We start from the raw sequence: 25,249 nt of genomic DNA on the forward strand, positions 1-25,249 counted from the left end.
TTCTGTATAACTGAAACACTTCATCCGTTCTTGTGATTCTTCTCTACAGCCTCAATAATATCTTCAGACTCTTCCTAAAGAGTGCTGGTTACCCAAAATTGGACAGATTGTTAGATTCCTGGAAGTCACTTGACAAGATGTCACATCATCTACACAAAATTAAATCCCTGTTCTGGGGCATTACACGTGACGACAGAGGACTAGTAACCTAATGAGAAACACAGCATGGGGTCAGTGATACAGATCTTAAATATTTACAATTTATATCAATCATTTGGAGAAAGGGACTGAAGGTTTGCTGGTGACACAGATAGGTCTGAACGTAAGTTGTGAAGAGGGCATAAGGAATCTGAAAATTAATATAGATGTGTTAAGTGAATGGGCGAAGGTTTGACACATGAGGTACATGGGAAAGTATAAACCTGCCCACTTGGCTAAAGAATAGAAAAGCAGCATTTCTTTTAAATGGAGCAAGATTGCAGAACTCAGATGTACAGAGATGTCTTAATACGTAAATTACTATCCTATCAGACATATTCATATTTTTATTAAATGGTGGAGCAGGTTCAGGGTGCTAAATGGCCTATCCCTGTTCCAAATTCCCTGTACATATGTTGATAAAACAAAGTTCATTAGATTGATTCCCAAGATGAGAGTATTGTGAGAGAGCTGGCTTATGGTGAGAAGCTATGTGTATTTGGTGATGAGCAACATTCATACCAAAGGATATAAGGATGAGAAAAGGTGGAAAAACTCAGCAGACCAGGTAACATTCTTAAAGAAAAACAAAATTAGCATCTCAGGATGATGACCTTTGTTCAGAACATGTTCTGCTGAAAGATCATTGACTTGAAATATGAAACAAGATGCATTATTCCCACTTTTATCTGCATAGATGCAGGCAGATGCACAAAAATCAGCTGCACCCAAATTCTAGACGACTTACTACCAGTCCTGTGAAGGGATTTTTTGGGAAGGCTATTGGGGGAAAACACTGGGGACAAGCTTCTCGCCATTCCTGCATTCCACTCAGCTACCTCATATTGAAGCTGGTCTAGGAAAGGCCTGTAAGTTGTCATAACTGGACCACTTAAGGACATCAATTGGAGTGCTTATGGGCCAACAGAAGTGTCACCTGTCCCATGTCAAATTATAGACAGGTTGAGTGGGTGGACACTGGATACTGCTTACAGTAGTCAGATATAAAATTCTGCCTTTCCTTTCCTGTTAGTTCCTTAAGAATCTGAATATGTTTTAATTTAATAGATCTTGGTCAATTGTAATCCTTTTTCTATCTTTTAATTTCTAGGGTAAACTGGTGGGAATTTGTGGCAGTGTGGGAAGTGGAAAAAGCTCACTGATATCAGCTGTCTTGGGCCAGGTAAGAACTGGTTATATTTGATATAATATAATTTACTTTTTTTCTAGTCCAAACCTCAAATATTTACTTTGGCTACACTGAATTTTTAAAAAAGGTTCTTTGTAAGTGGTGTGTTTTACAATTAAAAATTACAGGTACATTATGGGCCATACTTTTACGAAGAAGGTTTATGTAAACTTAAAATACATTATGTTGTGAATAATATTAAGAAATGGAAAGACTCTTTTAATCATTGAAGAAGTAGTGAAGTGTTATACGGCAAGATGAAGCAAATAGAACAAGTTATTAGGAAGAATTGCTTGCATTTTGTAACACTTTTAGAGTCATAGACTCAGAGATGTACAGCATGAAACAGACCCTTTGGTTCAACTTGTCCATGCCGATCAGATATCCCAACCTACCTAGTCCCACCTGCCAGCACCCGGCCCACATTCCTCCAAACCCTTCCTATTCATATCCCCATCCAGATGCCTTTTAAATGTTGCAATTGTACTAGCCTCCACCACTTCGAGTTGCAGGTCATTCCATACACGCACCACCCTCTGTGTGAAAAGGTTATCCTTTAGGTCTTTTTTTATATCTTTCCCCTCTCACCCCAAACCTATGCCCTCTAGTCTGGACTCCCCCACCCCAGGAAAAAGACATTTTCTATTTACCCTATCCATGCCCCTCATGATTTTATCAACTTCTATAAGGTCACCCCTCAGCCTCTGACGCTTCAGGGAAAACAGTCCCAACCTGTTCAACCTCTCCCTATAGCTCAAATCCTCCAACCCTGGCAACATCCTTGTAAATCTTTTCTGAACCCTTTCAAGTTTCACAACATCATTTTTCCCCACTCCTGGAATGTTTTTACATCATGCTAACAATGTGATTAGTATCAATGTTACATGATTTCACAACTAACTTTCTGTCACATGTTCATTTACAGTATGATCTGTAGAGAACATATTGTCATCTTTCAGATACTGTTTTTATCATTAAAATCACATGATTAATAATTGGATTCTCAGTTCCAATTTGGACATTAATTCCAACCTTTGGAATAAGTTGTTTTGCAGTTATTGGAAAATGTACTGATTCCGATACATCAAAAGATGCTCTGTTTCTCTTTCCAATAGTTTGACTTTCTCGTATTTGCTGCATTGCAACCAGAAAGGGATGCCTTGGAATATGACAAATAAATCACACTCACCTGATATATTGGAAACAGTTATTTCACCTATGGTGTTCTGAACACAACCCATTTTCTGCATTAATATAAAAAGAATTGTGGTTGCTGAAGATCTGAAACAAAAACAGAAACTACTGGAGAAACTTGAAGAAACTGCATTCTGAACAACGGTCACTGAACTCAAAACATTAACGCTGTTTTCTCGCCACAGATGCTGTCAGGCCTGCCTAGTTTTGCCAGTAGTTTCTGTTGGTGTTCCATTTCCTACATTCTTCTTTCTTAAGTTATTTTGATTGAATTAAATTCATTGAGTTTTATATTGCAGGCCTGTGATATTAGGTGAAAAGAGGCTTTGAACTCGTGGAAGAGGGATTTAATTTACAGAAAAGAAATATTAAAATAATTGATAATTCCTCAAAATTGACCTCAATAAAAAAGTGACCTGGATAAGGAAATTAGACTTCCTCCAATCCACATGCTTTGATCCTTGAACATTAAACTTCTGCAAAACTCACTAAGTGATGTTTAAATTCTGCGTTGAAAACCTTCCGCTCTATCGGGAATTTGTTCTATGAAAATTGCACACATAAGAATTTAGTTAGCTTAATATATTTTCTTTTGCAAAGTTAATCTAGTTTGATTTGAAGTAAAACACAAGATATTTTGAAATATGCAATATTAGCTTTTGGTACCTTGCAGAAAAACTGCATGCTGTTTTATTCTTGCCTTAAAAAAAACCCTCAATATATTGTGATTGGTATGAAGAACACAGTTTACAGGATTTAGTATTTTAAAATACAAAATGAAACCAACAAAACTAAATTTTGTTTCATTGAAAAAAATGCAAAATCAGGTAGAATGAATCAAATAATTAAAATGAGAAAATGGATTAATAATATGAAAATTGTAAGGGAAGTATGAATTTATATAATGGTTGAAAGCATGAGAAAATACATACAGTATTTAGAAACCTAAAGCAACATTGGAGATTACAAAAATATCTTGTCTTCCACCCCCAACCCGCAGCAGATATAGTATTACTGCATATTAAGTTAATAGTCTGCTTTGATGTTTAAAGTAAGATTAATAAGATAGGTGAATACCTATTTTGAAATAAGGTTGAAAGTTTATAGGGATAAATGTAGTCAAAGGTGATCAACTAATCTCTGGAACATAATGGCAGATTTGATGTTTACGAAAAGCAATTAATGAACATGGAAATTGTGTGATCATGTCTCCAAAGGTCAATGAGTTGAATAGAATGCAAGGTAACATAATTATAATGGATTTTGAAAGGATCAGCCATGATGAGCCAGTTTTCTTTCCTTATTTTCTGCTACATTAGCCTCTGGGTGTACTAATGCATAGAACAAGAAGCAGAAGCAATTTCAACTGTCTCCACCATTTAATAGGATCATGGCTGATCTGATATAACCTCAAATCCACATTTTGCCTACCCCTGATAATCTTTCACCCACATACTTACAAAGAATTATCCAATTTTGTCTTTAAAATATTCAAAGATTCGGCTTTAACAGCTTTTCAGGAAGAGAATCTCAAAGACTCACGATCCTTTGTGCAGAAAAGAATTATCTTATTTTGAATGGGTGACCTTTTATTTTTAAACAGTAACCTCTTGTTCTAAATTCTTCCATAAGAGGAAACATCGTCTCCACAAGTACCTTGTTAAGATCCCTCAGGAACTTGTATGTTTCAATCAAATCACCACTAAACTTCAGCAGATACAAGTCTAGTCTGTGCCACACTTATTCATAAGACACCCTACTTATTTCAAGTATTAGTATGCAAAATCTTCTCTGAAGATCTTGAAATACATTTACAGCCTTCCTTAAATAAGAATACTGTAAAATACTATGATTCTAAAAGGTGCCCAATACTTTACACAATAATCAAGATGTGGTCTCACCAATGTCTTCTGTATATCAAGCATAATCTAGCTCCTTCTGTATTCAATTCTGTTCACAATATATAACATTCTGTTAGCTTTCCTAATTGTTTACTGTACCTTCATACTAATCTTTTGAAACTCATGACCTAGGACACTGAGATGGCTCACCATTTATTTAACGTGGTTCTTTCTTATGTTTTCTGTCAAAATTGACAATTTCACATTTTCCCACATTATGTTCTATTTGCCAGACCATTGCCCACTCACTTATCGTGTTTATATGTTCTTCTAGCTTTCTTATGTCCTCTTTACGACTTGCTTTCCTATCCATTTGTTCAGCATCAGCAAATTTGACAACTATACCTTTCATCCTTCACTCAAGTTCTTTATATAAATTGCAAACATTTGAGGTCCCAACACTGATCCCTGTGGCACAGCACTCATTGCATCTTGCAAACCAGAAAATGAGTCATCCTGACTCTTCTATTTCCTGTTAGGTCACCAATTTTCTATCCATGTCAATATTTTACCCTCTACGCCGTGAGATTTTATTTCCCCAATAATCAAATACAATTGGTCCAATATTCTGGAAATCTAAGTACAGTACGTCCTCCAGGTCCCCTTTAGCTGTGGCATTTATTACTTCCTCAAAGATCTTCAATAGATTGATTAGACATCTTTGCTCTTTCACAAAACCAGGTTTACTCTGCCTGATTACTATCAACCTATTTAAGTACCATACTATTAGTTCTTCAATAATAGTTTTCAACATTTTCCGTATGACAGATGCTAAGCTATTTAGCTTGTAGTTTCCCGTTTTCTGTCTCCCTCTCTTTTTGAATGAAGAAGTTGCATTTACCATCTTCCAATCTAATAGAATCCATCCCAAACCTAGGAAGGCAAACTTTGCAGTTGGTAACATTTCCACGTATCTGCTGCCATTGTCATTCTAGGGTGGATTCACCTGACTCGCACAAGAAAACTTGAAATGAAAATGATTTGTACTTACCTTGATGGACCTTGTCTGATCCTGATGCCTTGGTTCTTTGACAGGTTTGCGAGAGTAAGAAAACCACCTCTGTTTCCCTCTTCAGGTCACAAGTTAAATCACAGATTAGACCTTGATAACATCGTGAACTCAATGCTCAAAGTTAAGGAAGATCGCATTGGTTTGGGAAAGGGAAGTCCTTCCTATTTGTAATTTAAAACAGCAATTGGACAATTAATGTAGGAACGGAGTGGGTAAATGACCTGCTTTATTTTAATTACCAAGCACTTCAGCCCTACTGTCTAATTTCTTCAATAAGAGAATGCTAAAATCAACTTGAGCATTTCAACAGCCACTGTATAAGTTTAAAATTAAATCACCAAATAATGTTTTGAAAATATGCAAATTCTGCAGCTCTACTTTAAAAAGCAGTGAATTTTTTGAAATTTGTAATGAGCAAATTGAGTCTAATTTTGAATCTTCTTTGATGCAGTCTTATCTGCATTGATGTGCATTAGATAAATTCACTTTTGCTTTCCTACCAAGACTCAACTAGTATCACACAACAGCTGCTTTCTTAATACAAGCAAGCAATTTTGTTTGTAGATATCGACAACTCATTGTGGAAAAGTAACTGACGTGAATATGATATAAAAGTGCCTGAAGAAGGGTCTTAATTTCAGCCAAAGGATTATATCTTGATAGTAAGATAATATAAATGAAAGTTACCTATATTGTTGCTGTTTGTGTTTTTTGGCCAATATCGAGTAAATAATAAATTTCAGTGGAAATGAAAATTAATTTCTACAAATTCACTGTGTATTGCTAATATTTTTTGTGGCTTGAGTTGAAGAAAATATGTTGTTGTACTGCTATATATTGTAGTACTGGTTATCATTCTTGTTCCTTTTACTTCTGTTTTCATTAGGAAATCAGGTGCTCATAATTCACCAATTTATAGTTTTTTTTTCAAATTTCTTATTGTTAATTGCTGTTGATTCAGTGTAAGTTGACCAATAAATCCATGCTAAATTAACAAACATTACAAATGTAAACTTTCAGTTCACCTGCTTATTTGAATGCATTTGATTGATTGGGTTGTCTTTGATCTAACTTATAGCTCATACTGCTTGAAGGGACTGTTGCAGTGAGAGGCACTTTTGCTTATGTAGCCCAACAGGCATGGCTCCTTAATGCAACTTTGCGTGATAATATCTTGTTTGGCAAAAAATATGAGGAAGAAAGGTAAGAGTTCACTGTTTTTAGTGTTATTTCCTTGCTGTTTTTCAGGATTCTGTTCCTAGCTTTCACCCAGGCAGTGAAATTAATGTGTGAACATTGGTTATGAATGTTGGCAGGCTTTTTGGTAATGTCTAAAATCTGCAAATGTGATTTTTCCTCTTCATTCTATTTTCAGGTAAAGAGCAAAGGTTAGCTGTAAAGTGTGATTTCATTGCTTCTTTTCAGCTCTATTCTGTGAAAGGGGCAGAGTCACAAAAGTAACACGTCTTGTTTATTTCAGTACTCAAAGACATTTCCCCCTGTCAGTGCTCATATTGATTTGGCTATTAGTAAATTGTAAAATTAATAAAGGGTGTTGCACTTAATGATTGGGATAAGATTGTGACCTCACTGTGTAGGAAATTGGAGACAACATCAGCATTTTTCTCATTTAATAACAGTGTGAAATTGCCATTTTATTCTTTTAACAAAACAGATCAATAATATGGATTTTTCAATCGAGTTCTTCTATTCCAGAAAGAGAAGTCCACTAACATCCTATATTTGATATTCCAGTCAGTTGCTGTTATTTAACTTGAATTACTTGAGAGCGCTTTTGACCCTGATTCAGAAGGTTGTGGTCTTAAATCTTTTGGAGATTAACATTGTACCGGATGATATCCTAATGTCTTGCTTGCCTCTTCAGGTGAATGTCCTGTTCAAAGTCAACATTCTTCTTCACAGTCCAATGAAATGCCACGGTGAAATAGCAAGGTTTTCTGCTGGAGACTAGCTCATTCTGTTTTGCTTCAGAGTGAATTAGTTCTTCACACCTGATTTAAGCTCAACACATTGATTAATGACACTGGTCTCAAATTGCTGTGCACCAGTGTTAAACCAACAGGGATATATCTTGTAGCTAAGTCAGAATTGTGTTGAGTTTTTGTTTGGAAGATTTTTGACTTTGAGGCCAAGTGGGTTTTCCTACCATCTTATTAAAATTGCCACATGCCGTCTCTCACATCCATTTCATCTTACCGTGTGCCATCCCCAGTTATCTCTTGAAAGATCAGTGTTCCTTGCCTCCATATCATCTTTAAAAGCCCATTGTACACATGGATGAGCACTGATATTCTGAAGCAGTCCTGCACATTAGCAGACAGACTCCGAACATGTTGGACAAGGAAAAAAGTGGCACTGTATTTCTCTCACAGGGACCTGGTTGATGGGCTAGCTGGTCCAGAGGAGAAGTGGCCTCTTCCTAGAGGACAGGCAGAGCGGGCTGCATCACCAGATCCTTCAAGCCTGGTCTGAGGTTGCCACCCAGGTCAGTGTCATCTCTGGGATGTGGGGACAAAGCTAATAATGCTGAAAGAGGGTCAGTGAATCTCCCACTCAACCTCTCATGCCAATAACCTATGCTACCTCCCCAGTTCTCTTTGTACACCTCACTACCCTTCCCCCACATGCACCAGCACTAACAGCTCTGCCATCCACTGTAACCCCACATTTTAGTGCCCTTTTATTCATTACAAAAGAAGATAGTTCACAACAGGGCAGAGAGATCCATAAAGGTGGACATCCATTGTCTTCACCTACCTCACTGTCATACCACCTCTAACTATTGGCCAATATGTTTTCTTGTTAATTTGTCTCATACATTCCGCTAGCCTGCCCTTACCCTTGTCCTCTGCAGCGAAAGGCCTATTTCCATCTGAAACATCTTCTAGATCTCAGAGAATGAGAGTGAGACTATCTCCTGAGCACTTCCACCATCACAGATTTTGGCATATCGGGGGAACCAATAGACGTAGAAAGTGCAGGTAACAAACTGATGAGCATTTTAAGCAACAGCTCCACAGCTGGTCAAGGGAGAAGTGGTCCAGGCAGATTGCATTCAAACGATGGCTGAAGACCATCTGCCCAGCTGTTAGTAATCAGAGACTTCATCTAAATGCAAAGGGTGAAACAGCAGCAGGCAAACATGTGGAATGCAATCATTGCTTAAGTTGTAGCAGCCATGGACAGCCAGGTCCTGCATTCTCAAGGGCTGCTGGAAAGGCACATATACCAGCAATCAACTGCCCCAGCCATTATTCCTCAGGACCAAAGATATAGTGACAGAGGAGTGGAGAACAGTGACCCAATCCAGAGACAGAGCAAGACAGGAGGCACCCAGTTGCAGGTGGAACCAACATAAACACTTTCCACTCTAAGTGACCTGACCCTCCACCTCCATGGAGGTTTGGATGTTCAAGCATCTGGAAATACCCTTGACATATTTGGTCCATCCAAACACAAGCATATCCTGGGTCACCCAACCAAACCTACAGGACCAATGGGCTCCACTTCCGAGCAGGATCCCTTACCATGAACCAGGGACTAGATTAAGAAGTGTAGTGGATGGGAGAGAAGAAAACTCATTGACTGAACTTTGGTAGCACAGCTGAAAAGGCTGGTATGTGACAATCAGTTTCTACATAAATGATCCTGATGTTAATTGTCATTTGTTTGTGAGTCTCTGAATAAGTGCTACACACATCTTAACATCTTCTGTTGCATGTCAAACCACAGATGAGGCTCCATGGTTGGAGGTTTGCTTTGCACCATTTAGAAGCATATACATTGGATCACGATGACTTATTTAACCTTCCTTATTCAACATCTCTAATGTTTGGTTCCCTCTGAACACAAAGGTGTAGCTGTCAAAGAGTTATCCAGCTGTGGCTGTGTCAAGGAAATTGAACATACAGAGTGTGTTGATACTTAGGTTGGCCAGGATGAAGAATGGACTTTTAATGCTTTGATTAGTGCTGCCTTACCACCTTGACCTATTACTATACAGACCCTGAAATTACTGTGCCATTTGATAAGATTGTGATCTGATTGTGGCCTCAATTCCACAATGCTATCTGCTCCTCCAAAACCCTTGTTGACCAAAAATCTACCAAACTCAGCCTTGAACATATTCAATGACTGAACCTCCACTGCTGTCTAGGGAAGAGCATTCCTTAGACAATGACTGACCTTCTTAGAGAAAGAAATCATCCTCATCTCATTTAAAGTGGAAGCCACTAATTTTAACTGTTTCCCAGTCCTAGGCCCCTCCCACAAGGGGAAACATTCTCTTATTCTTCATTCTATTAAGTCGCCTTGGATCCTGTATGTCTCAATAAGGCCAACTTTCATTCTTTGCATATATACCGAAAACGTTTAAGCCAGGAATCTGTCAATTGAATTTTGTCTGAACTGTTTCAAATGTAGTTATATCCTTCATTAACTTAGATGTGATCTAATTAAGCTGAAAATGTGTTGCTGGAAAAGCGCAGCAGGTCAGGCAGCATCCAAGGAGCAGGAGAATCGACGTTTCGGGCATGAGCCCTTCTTCAGGATTTCTTCCAGCAACACATTTTCAGCTCTGATCTCCATCATCTGTAGTCCTAACTTTCTCCTAGTGATCTAATCAAGGTCCTGTACAGCTGAAGCAACATTTCCCCACATTTACATTCCATTCCACTTACAATAAATGCCAACATTCTATCTGTCTTTCTGTCAACACTTCTGTACCTGCATATCCATTTTTGGTGATTCATATACCAGTGCACCCAGGTCTTTTTATCCTGTATAATTCTGCACACTCAATCCATTCAAATACTAAACTGCTTTTCTGTTCTTCCTGACAAGAACAGGTTCAATTTTCTCATATGACACTCCATCTACTCGCTACATGAAAGATGCACGTGTCTTTTTTGTCCACTGCATCTATATTCAATGCAAATATCCTCCTTCATGTGCTAATGAAAGACACAGCAATAACTTTCATGACTTTTCAGACTTCACTGTTCTCACTAAGTTTTATATTTCTGCATTCTCTTCATTAACCACATCTACTATTTTAAACAGAAATTTTAATCTTTGACAAGTAGAGTGAGCAAATTTTGTATACTAATTTTAATAAAGTTTTTTGTTCTGATTCTGGCCTGATGCTGTGAATACACTCTGATGAGAAATAGAAGGTTTTGTTAAGAGAAAGCAATAATGTTCTCACTGGGTAAACTTTCTAAAAGTAATTGTTGTATCATGCACGGTGTCAAGTTTCCTTGGTATCTTATTGTAGATTGGCTCAACTATATAGATATTGCAATGTAGGTTGCATTGGTAGCTATAAAATGGCTTACTACAAAATAATTATTGTAAGCCACTTTATAGGTACCAATGAGTTCAATATATTGCCATCTTCAAATCTAAATCAGTCAGTACTTTTAATTTCCTTAACTTTACATTAATCCTTATAATGCAAAAAAGCAAAATAACATTTTAATTAATCTATCCCACACACTATTAAAACACAGCACAATCTAGTAAGTGGATCTGAAAGCTCAGCAGGTATAACAGCATTTATGGATAGAGAAACAGAGTTAACATCTCAAACAAGAAGAAGTTAAAGACGTTTGTACATTCCCCTTTCATCACTAGATTACAACTCATTGTGACTCCATTTTCTGATTCGCCATTAACTCCACTCCTTTCTGCAGAATTATTCTTATTTTGAGGACAATGCCTCTTTGCTTCTGAGCAGTTAGTTGCATCACTTCAAATAATTTGCCTGTTTTTGTTCCAATGTTGTCTTCTCGTGTAATAAATAGATCTGCTTTCATCCTTATGCTAACTGTTTTTAATTCTTACATTTTATTGAGGCCAGCATTTTTTTCTGCACAGTTTTGAAATAAGCAATCATTGCCTTGTCTGTGTCTTTGCAATTTACCTCAGTCTAAGGAGTAAAATTTCTAGATGATTAATTAATATGTTAAATAAAATACAATAGTGATGGCAAGTTGGGTGATGTGTTGCCACTGCTATGTGGAAGCTGTTGGAGAACAGGGTGATCCAGGGCAAACACAAGTTTGTACTTCAAGAAACTTTGGATTTTAGTTGAGGAGCTAGGATCTGAGCTGCTGACATTTCACATTATGAAGGGGAAAAGTTTCTTGGATGTTTTGCTCTTGGAAGTGGACCTACCCCTCCGATTAGGAAATTTAAATTTTATCTGTGATCAGAAACAAGGGGATGTGACTCAGGTCAGGCAGATATGAGGACACAGGGGTTAGCATTCAAGAACCTCAGCTCCTGCAGTTGTCCAATAGTTACAAGATACTTGCAAGCTGCATGAATGAGAAGAAGAATTGCAGCAAAAATGAGTGAACTGATCATTGTACCAAAATACAAGGAGCCATTCAAGTAGAGAGAGGAATTAGGAATGTAGTAGCAGCAGGCGACGGTATAATTAGGAGATCAATAGGCTTTTCTGCAGCTGTAAGCATGAGTCTTGAAAGCTGTGTTTACCTATGCAGTGCCAGGGTAAGAATATATCAAGACTACAGCGGAGCTTGGCATGGAGCTAGACAGATGGGACTGGCTTCACATGAGCAATGTTGAACTGAATAACTGTGTGGCTATAGAGAAGGCTTAAAATTAAGTAGAAGAATAGAGGACTTGAGAGAGGGAAAACTGATGTTTACAAATCAGAGGGTACAGAGTAGCTTTTAAGATAACCAGATAGGAAGGGACAGAATATACAAATATTGAAGACTAGAATTGAATAGGGTCAAAATTGGAAACAATGATGGAAAGGAGAGATTAGTGACTATTTAAATATGTGTAGTATTTGGAACAAAATAAATGAATTAATGGCATAAATAGAGGTTGATGGGTATCCTGTAGCGATTACAGAGGCATAATTAGAAGGAATCAAAGCTGAGAACTAAATATTCTGGGTATCTGACAATCAAAAGGATAGGAAGTGGTCAGCTAGCTTTGTTAGTATAAGGTGGAATAAATACAATGGCAAAAAATGATCCTGGATCAGAAGATGTGAAGTGTATTTGCATTTTTTAAATTAATTATTCACAGGGTGTAGACTTAATGGGCCAGGTTAGTATTTATTATCTATCCCTAGTTGCCCAAAGGGCAATTGTGAGTCAACCACATTGCTTTGGAGCTCGACTCACATATATGTAAAAAGATAGGCGGAAGTGAGAACTGCAAATGCTAGAGATTAGAGTCGAGGTATGGTGCTGGAAAAGCACAGCAGGTCACGCAGCATCCGAGGAACCGATGAAATGACGTTTCGGGCAAAAGCCTTCATCAGGAATGGCTTTTGATGAAGGGCTTTTGCCCGAAATGCGATTCTCCTGCTCCTTGGATGCTGCCTGACTTGCTGTGTTATTCCAGCACCACACTCTTGACTATGTGTAAAAAGATAACAAGGATAGGTGACACTGGTGGGAATAGTTTGTGGATCCCACAACAGCATCTATACTGTAGGTCAGAAAATAAATTAGGAAATAACGTGGGCATGCAAAAAAGATAGTACATTAATCATGGGTGATTTTAATCTTCTTTATATTGGAAAAATCAAATTGGTACAGGTTGCCATAAGTCAGAATTCATAAAAGTTTCCTTGAACAATATGGAATAGATGTAATGAAGGATCAGGCTATTTTAGATCTGGTAATGTATAATGAGGCATGTTTAATAGTAATAAATGATCTCAAAGATAAAGGTCCTCTAGAAACAGTGACCAATCGATAAACAGTGGCAGGTGTTCAAGAAAATAGATTCGCAACAAAGAGATATCCCAGTAAGGAATTAGGATTCTGGGGACACAAAAAACCACCCATGGTTAAACAAAGAAGTAAACGATAGTATCAAATTGGAAGAATTAACATTCAACATGGCAAAGATTAGTGGTAAGTCAAAATGTTTAATGCCAACAGAAGATGACCAAAAAATGGCAAAAACAAAAGGAGATAATAAACATCAAGGGTACGTGAACAAATGATTTCAAAATAGACAATAAGGACTTACTTAAGTATATTAAAAGAAAGAGAGAGTACAAAGTGAATATAGGCACCTTAGAGAATGAGACTGGGGAAATAATAATGGGGAACAGGAAATTATTTGAATAAGATTTGAATAAATGCTTTTCATGGAATGAGCTGCCAGAGGCAGTGTTGGATCCTGATGCAATTGCAACATTTAAGAGGCATTTGGGGGGTAAATGAATAGGAAGGATTTGGAGGGATATGGGCCGGGTGCTGGCAGGTGGGACTAGATTGGGTTGGGATATCTGGTCGACATGGACGGGTTGGACCGAAGGGTCTGTTTCCATGCTGTATGACTCTAAAACACCATTAACATTCTAAAATAACAATATAATCCAAGAATAAAAAAGGAAGGAGGAAATAAAAACTATCACTGAAGAAGTACAAGAGTAACTAGCGGGTCTAAAGTCAAATATATTCCCCTTACAAGATGGTTGTTTCCTAGAATAGTAAAGGAAGTAACCATGAAGGCGGTGCATTAGTGAGAATGTAACCTGTCGATATCTTTACTTCATTGTTCTAGTGGGGAGTAACCTTGTTTCAACGATTTACACTTGCTCTCTGCCATTTTAAACAGCGTCAGCAGAATTTTAATTTTCTGTCAGTTTTTTTTTACTTTCCATCATTAGGCAATCACCTTCTGCCATTATATCTTATGACAGAAACCCAAGTGACGAAGAAAAGAATTGGAGTAAATTTTTCGACATTTTACAAGTTTGTTTTACAGTAATGCATGTTATAAACATGCACATCCTAACCAGATCATCCCAGTTTCAAAGTTTTTCTTTATCTCAGGCAGATGTGACTGTCTGGTTAATGCCACCACCTGCGTGCAATTAACCTAATTCATATATATTTAATAATGTTAGCATAACAACTTGAAAAGATAGGGGATACAATTTTTTTATGTTGATCTAACAGTCATACATGTAAAACACTCGCGTTACTTCTTATCTTCCTTTTGTGGAATTGTTTTCTGAAGCTTTCAGGAAATTAGTGACTTGAAATATATTTCATAAACCTTCAGAAAAGGTTCTGAAGAAGACATACCAAATTCAAATTGCTAACACCTTTATTTTCTCAACGGTTCTACCAGACCTCTGAGTTTCTGTAGTATTCTGTGTTTTTTAATAATGCTGGCAGCCAATTAGTGCACTAAGTATTTAGACGTGCACTATGGTGCCGAGGCATACAAGGCTATTGATCAAGTGCTGGAAAATTGGATTATAATAATCAGGTGATTGTTTTTGACTGATGCAGACTCAATGGGCCAAAGGGCTTTTTCAGTGCTGTAGACCTCTATGACTCTATAACTCTGAGACCTGGTTAACTGAAAGGAAGCCAACTTGGATTTTCTAATTGGCTGGCTGTTTTCCAATGTGGGAGAGTCCTGCTGCAATCAGAGACTGGAGGATTTGAATTATAAGGAGAGGCTGGATAGGCTGGAACGTTTACATGGAGCGTAGGAGGTTGAGGGGTGACCTTATAAAGGTTTATAAAATCATGACAGGCATAGTTAAGGTGAACCATAGAATCCCTACAGTGCGGAAAGAGGTCATTCAGCCAATCGCAGTGGCAACAATTTTTTTTCCCCCACGGTAGGAGAATTCAAACCAAGAGGGCATAGGCTTACGATGAGAGGGGAAAGATTTAAAAGGGACCTGAGGGGCAACTGTTTCACACAGGTGGTGGTGCATATATGGAAGGAGCTGTCAGAGGAAATGGTAGAGGCAGGTACAGTTACAACATTTAAAAGACATTTTGGACAGATACATGAATAGGAAAGGTTTAAGGGGATTGGCGTGGATGAGTTGAACCGAAGAGTCTGTTTTTGTGCTGTATGACACTAAATCACTCACCATAACAACCCTGTAATTTTCACGGATTCTTTTCTTGAATCGGACTACATATCTCTGTTTCCCGCTAGCAGCTGGGAGGTCTGTATTATAATCCCAGAAGATTGCACCATTCCTATTCCTGAGCTGTACCCATAATGTCTCACTATGGAGAGGATCAGAGAAGGTTTACCAGGGTGTTACATGATCTGGAGTGTTTCAGTTATGAGGAGAGGGTGTAGAAACTCATTGTTTTCACTGGAAAGACATTGGCTGATAGGGGTCTACAAAATTATTAGAAACATCGATAGAGTGGAGTCAGAGTCAGAGTCAGAGGATGGAAAGGTGAACTACAAGTGGGTACAGGTTCAGTGTGAGAGGGGGAAAGTTGAGGGGAGAAGTGCGAGGAAAATTTTTCACACAGAGGGTAGTGGAAGCCTGTGATACACTGCCATTGAAGGTGGTAGAAGCAGGCTCATTAGCACTGTTTAAGGTATATCTTGATAGACATGTGAATGGGAGGTGAACAGAGGATTAGAAACCATCTATGGGCAATACGTAGTGGGTCTAAATGAGGATTAGGAATCAGAGAGGGCCTAACACCCTGTTCCTGTATTGTATTGTATTGTATATCTGGCACCTTTTTCTGCCTTGTCTTGAAATATTTTGAAATGCCTCCATATGTACCTTTCAATTACGTACCATCCATTACAAAAGCAGTGGTTGCTGATGTGACCAACTGTGGACAGTTGCTCACAGGCATTCATTGGAAAAAGCGTGGTTCTGAACACAATGTTGTCATGTTGACTTTACCACATGAGTAAATTACTGCACATGCACAGGCAAGTGTGCAATGTTGAATTGGGATTCCGAGGTGGGGAAATGAGATGCCAAGTGCATGGGGGGAGCCCCTAGAGTGGGGGGTCAATGGGGAGAGACACAGAGTCCTGATCTGTTTTCCATCTCTGGTCCTTTCACTCCCCCATCTCACTACATCTCCCACGTTCTGCACAAATGTAATTTAAAGCAGCATGTAACGTGCATGCATCAGTATCAGCAAGCACAATCACTTAAAAAATGATGTATTTTATAAATTCAGCCCCCCTATGGATGGACTGTATTACACACAGAATTGATTTCTTATAACTGTGATCTATGGTATGTGATTTATATAAAGTTAAATATTTATTTCAACTTTGGATTTTTAACGAGTGACATGTGGGTTTTGGCTCATGTGTATGGATGGGTTTAATGGTTGACTATCAGGCTTTCTGGGGCCTTGATTTCTTTTATAAATAGTATGAGAGAAATAGTTCCTGGAGTGAAATGTGAATTTATTTGCATTGGGAGTGTTGAACAATGTAAACTGTGAAGTGAACCATGAAGTCTTTAAATTAGAAATGTCTGGAACTGTTTTATTCAGGCTTAGCAGAATTACTGTAACTTAGAAAGCCTTTTCTGATTTCAGTTTGCAAAAGTCCTGGTGAATGTTAAATTTGTAAAATTGTTTATCCTGAAGACAGTTTAGACCTGTTAAAAAATAGATCACCTCAGTGCGAGGAGTTTACTCTGAACATTCCATACCAGAAGTTTTGATTAGAACCCTAAAGCTTAGTTTGTGAACATGTCATGAGGAGGCCTTCAAATTCTCCAGACCAGGAATTGAAAGCAGTAGTTAAGTTACCTATAGATGTGAACGAAAAGGGCTTCTATCTGGTGTTTGAGTACTGTAAAGGAATGGTTTTGGCATAGATAAAATATTTTGCTGTGTTTTGAAACCTTTGTCATTGTCTTATATGTAATTAGTTTCGTTTATTATATTTTTGATCACTTTCTTGTGTAATAATTTCTGTTTTATTATTAAACATGAAGCTTCAGCATTGCTTGCTTGCATTTCAATGAATGACCATGTTAAATAAATTATCTGTTAAACCATATATCAATATGGGATCTGACGTGTCCAGTAATATCATCAGCTAGGATCATAACATGACATTTGATAGATGATACATATAACGCAGAGCATTGTTAGACAGCTACAAAACAGTTTGATTGCATTATAAAGCAATGGACAAATTGTGCTTCATTGAAACCTTTATGTAGTCAGCCAGTTAACATTGGCACCTTTCTTTTAAAAGTAGAAGCTTTGAACTTCTGCTTAGGTGCCATAAAAAATGAAAGACAATTTTAGTTTTCTGTGTTCTAGCCAACAGAAACATGGTTGGACTTGATTATTATTATTGACTATATGTATTTAACTACTGAATGGATCAATAATCAATACTGAAATAAAACGAACAATATCTCTGTCTTTACACATTCTAGGTATAATAATGTGTTGGAGGCTTGCTGTTTATATCCAGATCTAGAGGCTCTACCATGTGGAGACATGACTGAGGTAAAAAGTATTTTGTACATCAGTGATTTGACATTGTTGTAAATTCATAATTTCTATGTTCTCAGTGCAGAACTGTACTAAAGGGAGGTCTCACTGGTAACTCTGGTCCTTTGCTCTAAACTTCCTTCAAGTTTGGTTCCTCACAGGAAACATGGAATAAGTGTTATTTCATCTTGTTAGCCAAGATATTCATCAAACAGTTAAAGAATGGAGCTCTGTTTGCTGCTTGTTTGTACACCACGACATAAGAATTGTGGAACATATATACAGGTGCAAAATTTATGTAAATTATTGGATATAAATTGCTTTATGGCATTCAAAGGTCATGAAAGGAGCTATATAAGTGTGTGCCATTCATTAATTTTAAATATTTTGAAGACCGTAACAAGAGACCTAGGGCTGGATTTTGCACTTGGGAGCTAATTTTGGGTGTTGTCTTTTTGCAATGTTCATTTGCGATGCAGGAAGGGTATAGGTACAGATGCAGTCCAGTGATGTACTTGTAGTGATGTACTGGTGCTAAGGTGATTGATCTCCAACAACCACAATAGATTTGCCTTGTACTAAGTATGACTTCACACAGCAGAGAGATTTAACCCTGATTCCCATTGACTTTGCGTTTGTTGGAGTGCTTGCCACCATATTTGGTTAGATACTGCCTCGATATCAAAGGCAGCCATCTCACCTTAGGGGCTCGGCTCTTTTGTTCATGTTTGGACCAAAACCATAACGAGGTCAGGATCTCTGTGTCCATGGCAGAACCAAACTGAGCATCAATGAGCAGGTAATTCCTGATATATCAATCCATGAGGTTACAAGTCATGGTTGAATGTAAGTCTCCTGCTACTGTTGGCCCATCATGGAGACCCAGTCTTGAGTTTCCAGATTTGTGCAAACTTTGTCCTATTTAGCACAGTGGAAGTGCCACACAACACATTGGAGGACTTCAAGATGGGACACTTCTACCAATATTATCATGGATGGAGGCATCTGCAACAGGTGGATCGATGAGGATGGGTCAAGTCAGCTTTTTTTCCCTCTTTTTAGTTCATTCATCACAGCTGCAGACCGATTGTAGTAGTATGATGGCCAACTTAGTCAGTGGCCATGCTATTGAGTCACTTGGTAATGGCTGTTGAAATCTCCCATTGAAGGAACGGTTTGTGCTCTTTCCACTCTCAGTACTACCTCCAAGTAGTAGTACCTCAGCACTACCTCCCCCTCCAAGTGGTGGTCGACGTGGAAAAGTACTGATAAATCAGCCAACGGTGAAATGATTGGTCATAATAGAAGGAAGGGTTTGTCCCGATGTTGGATCTGATGCCACAAATCTTCATGCAGTCCAAAGTAATTGTTGTGTACTGCCAGAGAAACTCAGTCTGACTGTATGCCACTATGTGCCACCCCCTCTAGTGAGTGTGCCTTATCATTGAGACAAGAACCAGGTTTTTGGGATGTTTTCTCCTAAGGTATGATTCTATAAGCAGCACTATGTCTGGCTTTCATTTGACTGCTCTGTGGGACAGTTCTCCATTTATGGCACAAACCCCAGATGTTGGTGAGGAAAACTTTGCAGGTTTGACAGGGCTGTGTTAAAGGTTGTCATTTCCAATGCCTAGGTCAATGCCAGGTAGTCCACCTTAATTTCATTCCTTTCTCTAGACTTTATAGGGATTTGATATGACTCAGTGGCTTGTGAAGCCATTTCAGAGGCAGTTAAGAGTCATGACTTTTCCTTCCCTAAAGTACACTCGTGAGTCATATCAGTTTTAATGACAATTAACAGTAGTTACTGGGTTGCCATTAGGCTACCTTCTAATTCCTGCAAATTTCTGTACATGTTATTCAAAGATTAGCATCTGTATCTCCAGAACATTGAGCTGGAGTTCTGGATTACAAGTTCAGTGACTGCCACTCTGCCACTGACTCCCCAAAATGATCACAGTCATGTAAAGGAGGTTGAGGTTTTGCTATTTATTGAGTTGTGCTATTTGTTGAAGTGTGGAAAGCAGCTGTTTTTTTTAATCAGCCAGAGCTGTCGTTTCATTTATTTCGCAACCCAGAATATGACAGTATGGCCTTTTCGATACAATTGATTTTGCTATTATTGGCTTTAACATGACTGAAGAATTCAGACCATTATTTGCACAACATTAACGTTCCTTACCTGTGTTGCTATAATGCGATTCTCATTTGAATGCATTTGGTGCAGCTATTGCATATAACACAAGATTACACGAGAACTGAACTATCATGTTATATCAGAACTGATTGTATTGTGTAAATATTTCTGCATTTGGGTATTTTCTCCATTGGAAAATTACTGTAATATGTTAGCAGTTACACAATGCTGGTCAATGTAAAGATCATCTTAACTTTTCATGGAAAAATCCATATGATCAGTCATTTCATTGAAATGCACCAATATTCAAATACTACAGCTAGCAGTGAAACTGATGGTGTCAAAAAAGTGCATTTACGTTTCTCAATGTTACAAAATCCACAATAAGCTTTGCATTTTCTTCATGAACCTACAAACCTGGCAATATTTTATGGGCTTTGAAAACAATGGCTCACTGGATGAAAATGTTGTGCTGGAGGGAATTCCGTTTTCATGCTCCATATAAAATGGGAAACCCAGCTTTTGGCAGGCAAGTGTGCATTTCACACATTAGGTATTCAAACCCACAAAAAGGCCAAAAGAAACTAGCGCAGGATTGAGAATGCAAAGGAAAATCAGATATTTTTTAAAAACTGAATTGTGATCATGTATACATGAAATGCACCTTTACACCCAGATAAGATCGATCTTCTGAGAATTTGGCTTACCCTCTAGTCCCTGACAGTATGTACTGGAGTAATGGAATTAATTCTAGTCTCTTATGCATCACCCACTTTAATTGCTCCACCATTGGTGCATATGTTTTCAGTTGCCAAGTTCTTAAACTATGAAGTTCTCTTTCTAAAACATCTCTATTGCTCTTCCTGTCTCTCTTTATGACGCCCTTTTGAACATACCTGTTCCATCATGCTTTTGATCATCTGACCGATTTTCATCTGGGAGGGTCATTTCAAATTTTATTTTATATTTAAAGTGCTTTGTAAATGGAAGTTGTTGCTGTCAAACATCAGCTTATCAGCTTTGCAAACATTTTAAGGTACTTACTTAACACACCTTTTTAATTTAATAAGCAATCCCAAAGTGCTTTCCAGAAGCAAATACTGAACAGAGCTTGAAATGGCACTTGGAATGGTAATTAAAGGTTTGATCAAAGAGATGAATTATAAGAGGCTTTTGGAAGAAGGCAGGGAATAAATTTGCCTGAACATTATTTCATGTCCAGTCTAATTTACAGTTATAATACGCAGGACAAATTCTTATTAAGAATTTAAGGAAAGTTTAATTTTCATGAATAAGTAAATGTAGTTTACGCTTTTGCCATATGGAACTTATTAATGATTATGAAAATTGGCCAAGGGCAAAACTGAAAGTGTTTCTTGAGAAATGAAAACCTTTGACCACGAGCAACTTTGGTTATTTTTAAAATGGTTTAAACATGGGGAAACAGTGGGGGAAGCCTATTGTAAATGTGAGAATTCAGGATGGGAGCATGTAAATTGGATAAGCAGAATATTATGAGAAAGTGAGGACTGCAGATGCTGGAGATCAGAGCTTAAAAATGTGTTGCTGGAAAAGCACAGCAGGTCAGGCAGGAGAATCGACGTTTCGGGCATAAGCCCTTCTTCAGGAATGAGGAGGGTGTGCCAAGCAGGCTAAGATAAAAGGTAGGGAGGAGGGACTTGGGGGAGGGGCGATGGGAATGCAATAGGTGGAAGGAGGTTAAGGTGAGGGTGATAGGCCGGAGAGGGGGTGGGGACGGAGAGGTCGGGAAGAAGATTGTAGTCAAGAAGGCGGTGCTGAGTCTGAGGGTTGGGACTGAGAAAAGGTGGGGGGAGGGGAAATGAGGAAGCTGGAAAAATCTGCATTCATCCCTTGTGATTGGAGGGTTCCTAGGCAGAAGATGAGTCGCTCTTCCTCCAGGCGTCGTGTTGCCTAACAAGATAGAGTAATTGTATGAATCCTGCTTGTATATAAGGTCTTCTTTGTGACCAATGTAGAAAGAGAAATCAAATCAACTGCCTCCTTGTCTTTTTTTCTGTGAGAATATTTAACTTTTCCCTCCTTTTCTCCATTCCTCTTTTGCAAAATATGATTCATGCAATGGTATGATTTCATGTTACTAGCAATATTGTTACCCCTTATCTAAATTGCCAATCGTCATATGTGATCTCAAATCAGTGAATGTTGGTAGCTCAGGTATGGGCAGATATCACAACTGAAGCAGATTCTGTCCATCTCAGTGACTGCAGCAGTGTATTTTCTAACAGGAGATCACTGGACATCAATCAGGACCTGGAGCTCTGGCTGAACTCACTGTTCTGGGTCAGTAGTAGCACCCCACTGGTATGTTTTAACTGTTATGCCAACCAGTAATGACAATAAATCACCAAATCATTGTTGAAAACTATCTGTTCATTTCCTGAAATTGTGCATTAATTTAGGCTGCTTCATTTTTATATTTATATGGTGGGTCACAATAGTGATGAATGCTCAAGCTGTTAAAGAAATTTGAAATTTGACATGATCCATGTAAAACTACATGCATGGTATTAATTATAGCTGATAATTATGATTTATTTTGCATTCTTGTAATTGAAGTTGCTATATTCCCATATTAATCATTTAATTATGTTAAGTATTATTTTTGAGCCAAGTGGAATTCACTGATCATGTTAAAAATGTGCAATTCAACATTGTGAAAAACTCAAAATCTTCACAGTAGTTGAAGATTAGTGAGTCACTATCAAATATTCAAATAGCATTAGCTTTACAAATCTTCACCACAGATTGGAGAACGTGGTGCCAATCTCAGTGGAGGACAGCGACAGCGGATTAGTCTTGCTCGTGCTTTGTACAGTGATCGAAATACATTCTTGCTGGATGATCCACTGAGTGCTGTGGATTCACATGTTGGAGCCCATATGTTTACCCATGCCATTAAATCTGGAATGATGGGAAAGACTGTTCTCTTTGTAACGCACCAGCTTCAGGTAGGCACATATTCAGTAGTTTATTCTGATAAAGATCATTGAACTCGAAATACTAACTCTGCTTTTCTCTGGCCAGACCTGCTAAATTTCGCCAGCACTTTGTTTTTGTTTCAGATTTCAAGCATCTGTGATTCTTTGTTTGTATTACACATTCAATAATATTTTTTTTAATTCATCCTGAAGGTATACACTGTGCGCCAAGGCCACTTAAAATATAAAAAAAACACTTGCCAAGACAAACCAATGATACTGTTTTCAATTTGATGTAAAACAGTTACATTGTATCCTTGTATTGTGTGTTGTAATTAATATAATCTTACAACTCAAACCAAAATTAGCATTTCCAAAAATATCTAAATGGCAGGCAGTTTTGGTGCTATATATCCTTCATATCTGTTTGTTTTGTTTAATTATGAACATCCATTCATGTTATTGTGCTTCATCTAACTACAGCCCTGATTCCACTGCTAGTGTGATAATACAAATAAGAACATGCTTCTGTTGCTCGAACCATAGAATTGTTTCTCAGTTATCGTTAGAGATCTGAAACCCTTAATAAAAAGCACTGAAAATGTGTTGCTGGAAAAGCGCAGCAGGTCAGGCAGCATCCAAGGAGCAGGAGAATCGACGTTTCGGGCATGAGCCCTCATTCAGGAAGAAGGCTCATGCCCGAAACGTCGATTCTCCTGCTCCTTGGATGCTGCCTGATCTGCTGCGCTTTTCCAGCAACACATTTTCAGCTCTGATTTCCAGCATCTGCAGTCCTCACTTTCTCCTACTTAATAAAAAGCAGTCATGAAATATAATTCTAGTGTAACCCTTGCATTTGAGGATGGTGGTTGAATCCAGAAGTCCCAGAAAATGTTTTGGGGACTCAGGTTCAAATCCCACCACGGCAGATGGTAGAATTTGAATTCAATAAAAAAATGTCTGCAACTAAGTCTAATGATGACCAAACTTAGCCAACTTAACTTCGGTACTCATGAGGACGGCCTCAACCTGGATCTCGGGATCATGTCACACTACAGGTGACCCCACCACACTATTTATTCTCACACATACACTCTTAAACATGATCTCACTCATGCAGACCCTCTCAGACACACTCGCACTCCATGCGCACACCTTCTCACAGGCATAAATTCCATCACACTCATGCGCAAATTATCATGCTTGCGCATACACACACATACTCTCTCTCAGTCTCTCTCTCCCTCACACACACACACACACACACACACACACACACACACATACACATATAAGTCTGTGGGTGAATTTGCAATTGGAGATTTGTATTTGCAGATACATTCTATTTTGTTCGAAAAGCGCACAATCTGTAGCCAGTCCATGTGACATTTTATAAATTCCCAGTTTGGAAACAGAACCAGTCTAACTCAAGGTTGGAATACAGACTGACTCTAAACTCACATCTTTAATGCATTGTCTGAGCTGAGATGTCTCTTTTTTTTATGTAAGACCTTAAGTCTAGGGAATGTGACTTGAAAGGTGTTCTGGGATTTACATATTAATGTATCGAAACCTGCAATTCATTCTAAGTGATTAAAGACTTAACAACCATCTAGGTTTGTTCAACACATTGCATCAGTTGTATGATACTTTGGTCTTTTATTATAACTTCTGTGTCCTGTGATCCTGCCCCACTTAAGAAGGAGCAGTGCTCAGAAAGCTTGTACTTCAAAATAAACCTGTTAGACTATAACCTGGTGTTGTGTGATTTTTAACAAATGAAATTGATAAATAATTGACAAAATTAAATTCAAGAAAAGCTGCTTTGTCTCTGGGGAATAAGTCTGTCCTTGAGATCAGTGGCATAACCAAGGGGACAATTAAAAGGCATTTAATATACGCACATGCACACACACTCTTCCAAGTCTTATGTTTTCTTATCCTTCCAGTATCTTGTAGACTGTGATGAAGTACTGTTCATGAGGGATGGATGTATTGCAGAACAAGGAACACATGAGGAACTGATGACTCTTAATGAAGACTATGCTGCCCTCTTTAATAGTATGCAGCAAGCTGTAAGTGATCACATTAATTTAAGATTGTAAACTTGAGTATGCCGTGTTCCCAGAAAATCTATCCTAGTGGAGTGGGTCTCTTCACCATATTTTACACTCATTCTTAAAGATTAAGATGCTTTAAAAAGTGATAACTTATTTTGTTTTTTTTAAAATTCACTTCTATTTGATTTTCATGTTCTATGCTGTGTTCTGAAGGTGTTGACTCCTTTCTAGTATTGATGTCACAGATGTTAATTGCCGTCTAGTACTTCACCTAACTGGCTATCCATTGTAGCTAACGCTATGCCTATATTTATCTG

At 38.1% G+C, this 25,249-nt stretch overlaps 1 protein-coding gene across 6 annotated transcripts in view; it reads left to right on the forward strand.

The window, feature by feature from the left end:
• The window catches only part of LOC140495844 (ATP-binding cassette sub-family C member 5-like), a 190,835-nt gene that overhangs the window by 90,473 nt on the left and 75,113 nt on the right, over positions 1-25,249 (forward strand). For 2 of the 6 annotated variants that reach the window (XM_072595009.1, XM_072595011.1), the window contains exons 12-16: positions 1,310-1,381; positions 6,573-6,697; positions 17,718-17,790; positions 22,699-22,902; positions 24,822-24,947. In XM_072595009.1, the coding sequence (XP_072451110.1) occupies positions 1,310-1,381; positions 6,573-6,697; positions 17,718-17,790; positions 22,699-22,902; positions 24,822-24,947 (600 nt within the window). Of the gene's footprint in view, positions 1-1,309; positions 1,382-6,572; positions 6,698-17,717; positions 17,791-22,108; positions 22,256-22,698; positions 22,903-24,821; positions 24,948-25,249 lie in introns of those variants that run through there. The other 4 variants (XM_072595007.1, XM_072595008.1, XM_072595014.1 and 1 more) reach the window with 4 other exon arrangements.

This window comes from Chiloscyllium punctatum, chromosome 25 (assembly GCF_047496795.1).
Source record: "Chiloscyllium punctatum isolate Juve2018m chromosome 25, sChiPun1.3, whole genome shotgun sequence".
NCBI classification, from domain to species: domain Eukaryota; kingdom Metazoa; phylum Chordata; class Chondrichthyes; order Orectolobiformes; family Hemiscylliidae; genus Chiloscyllium; species Chiloscyllium punctatum.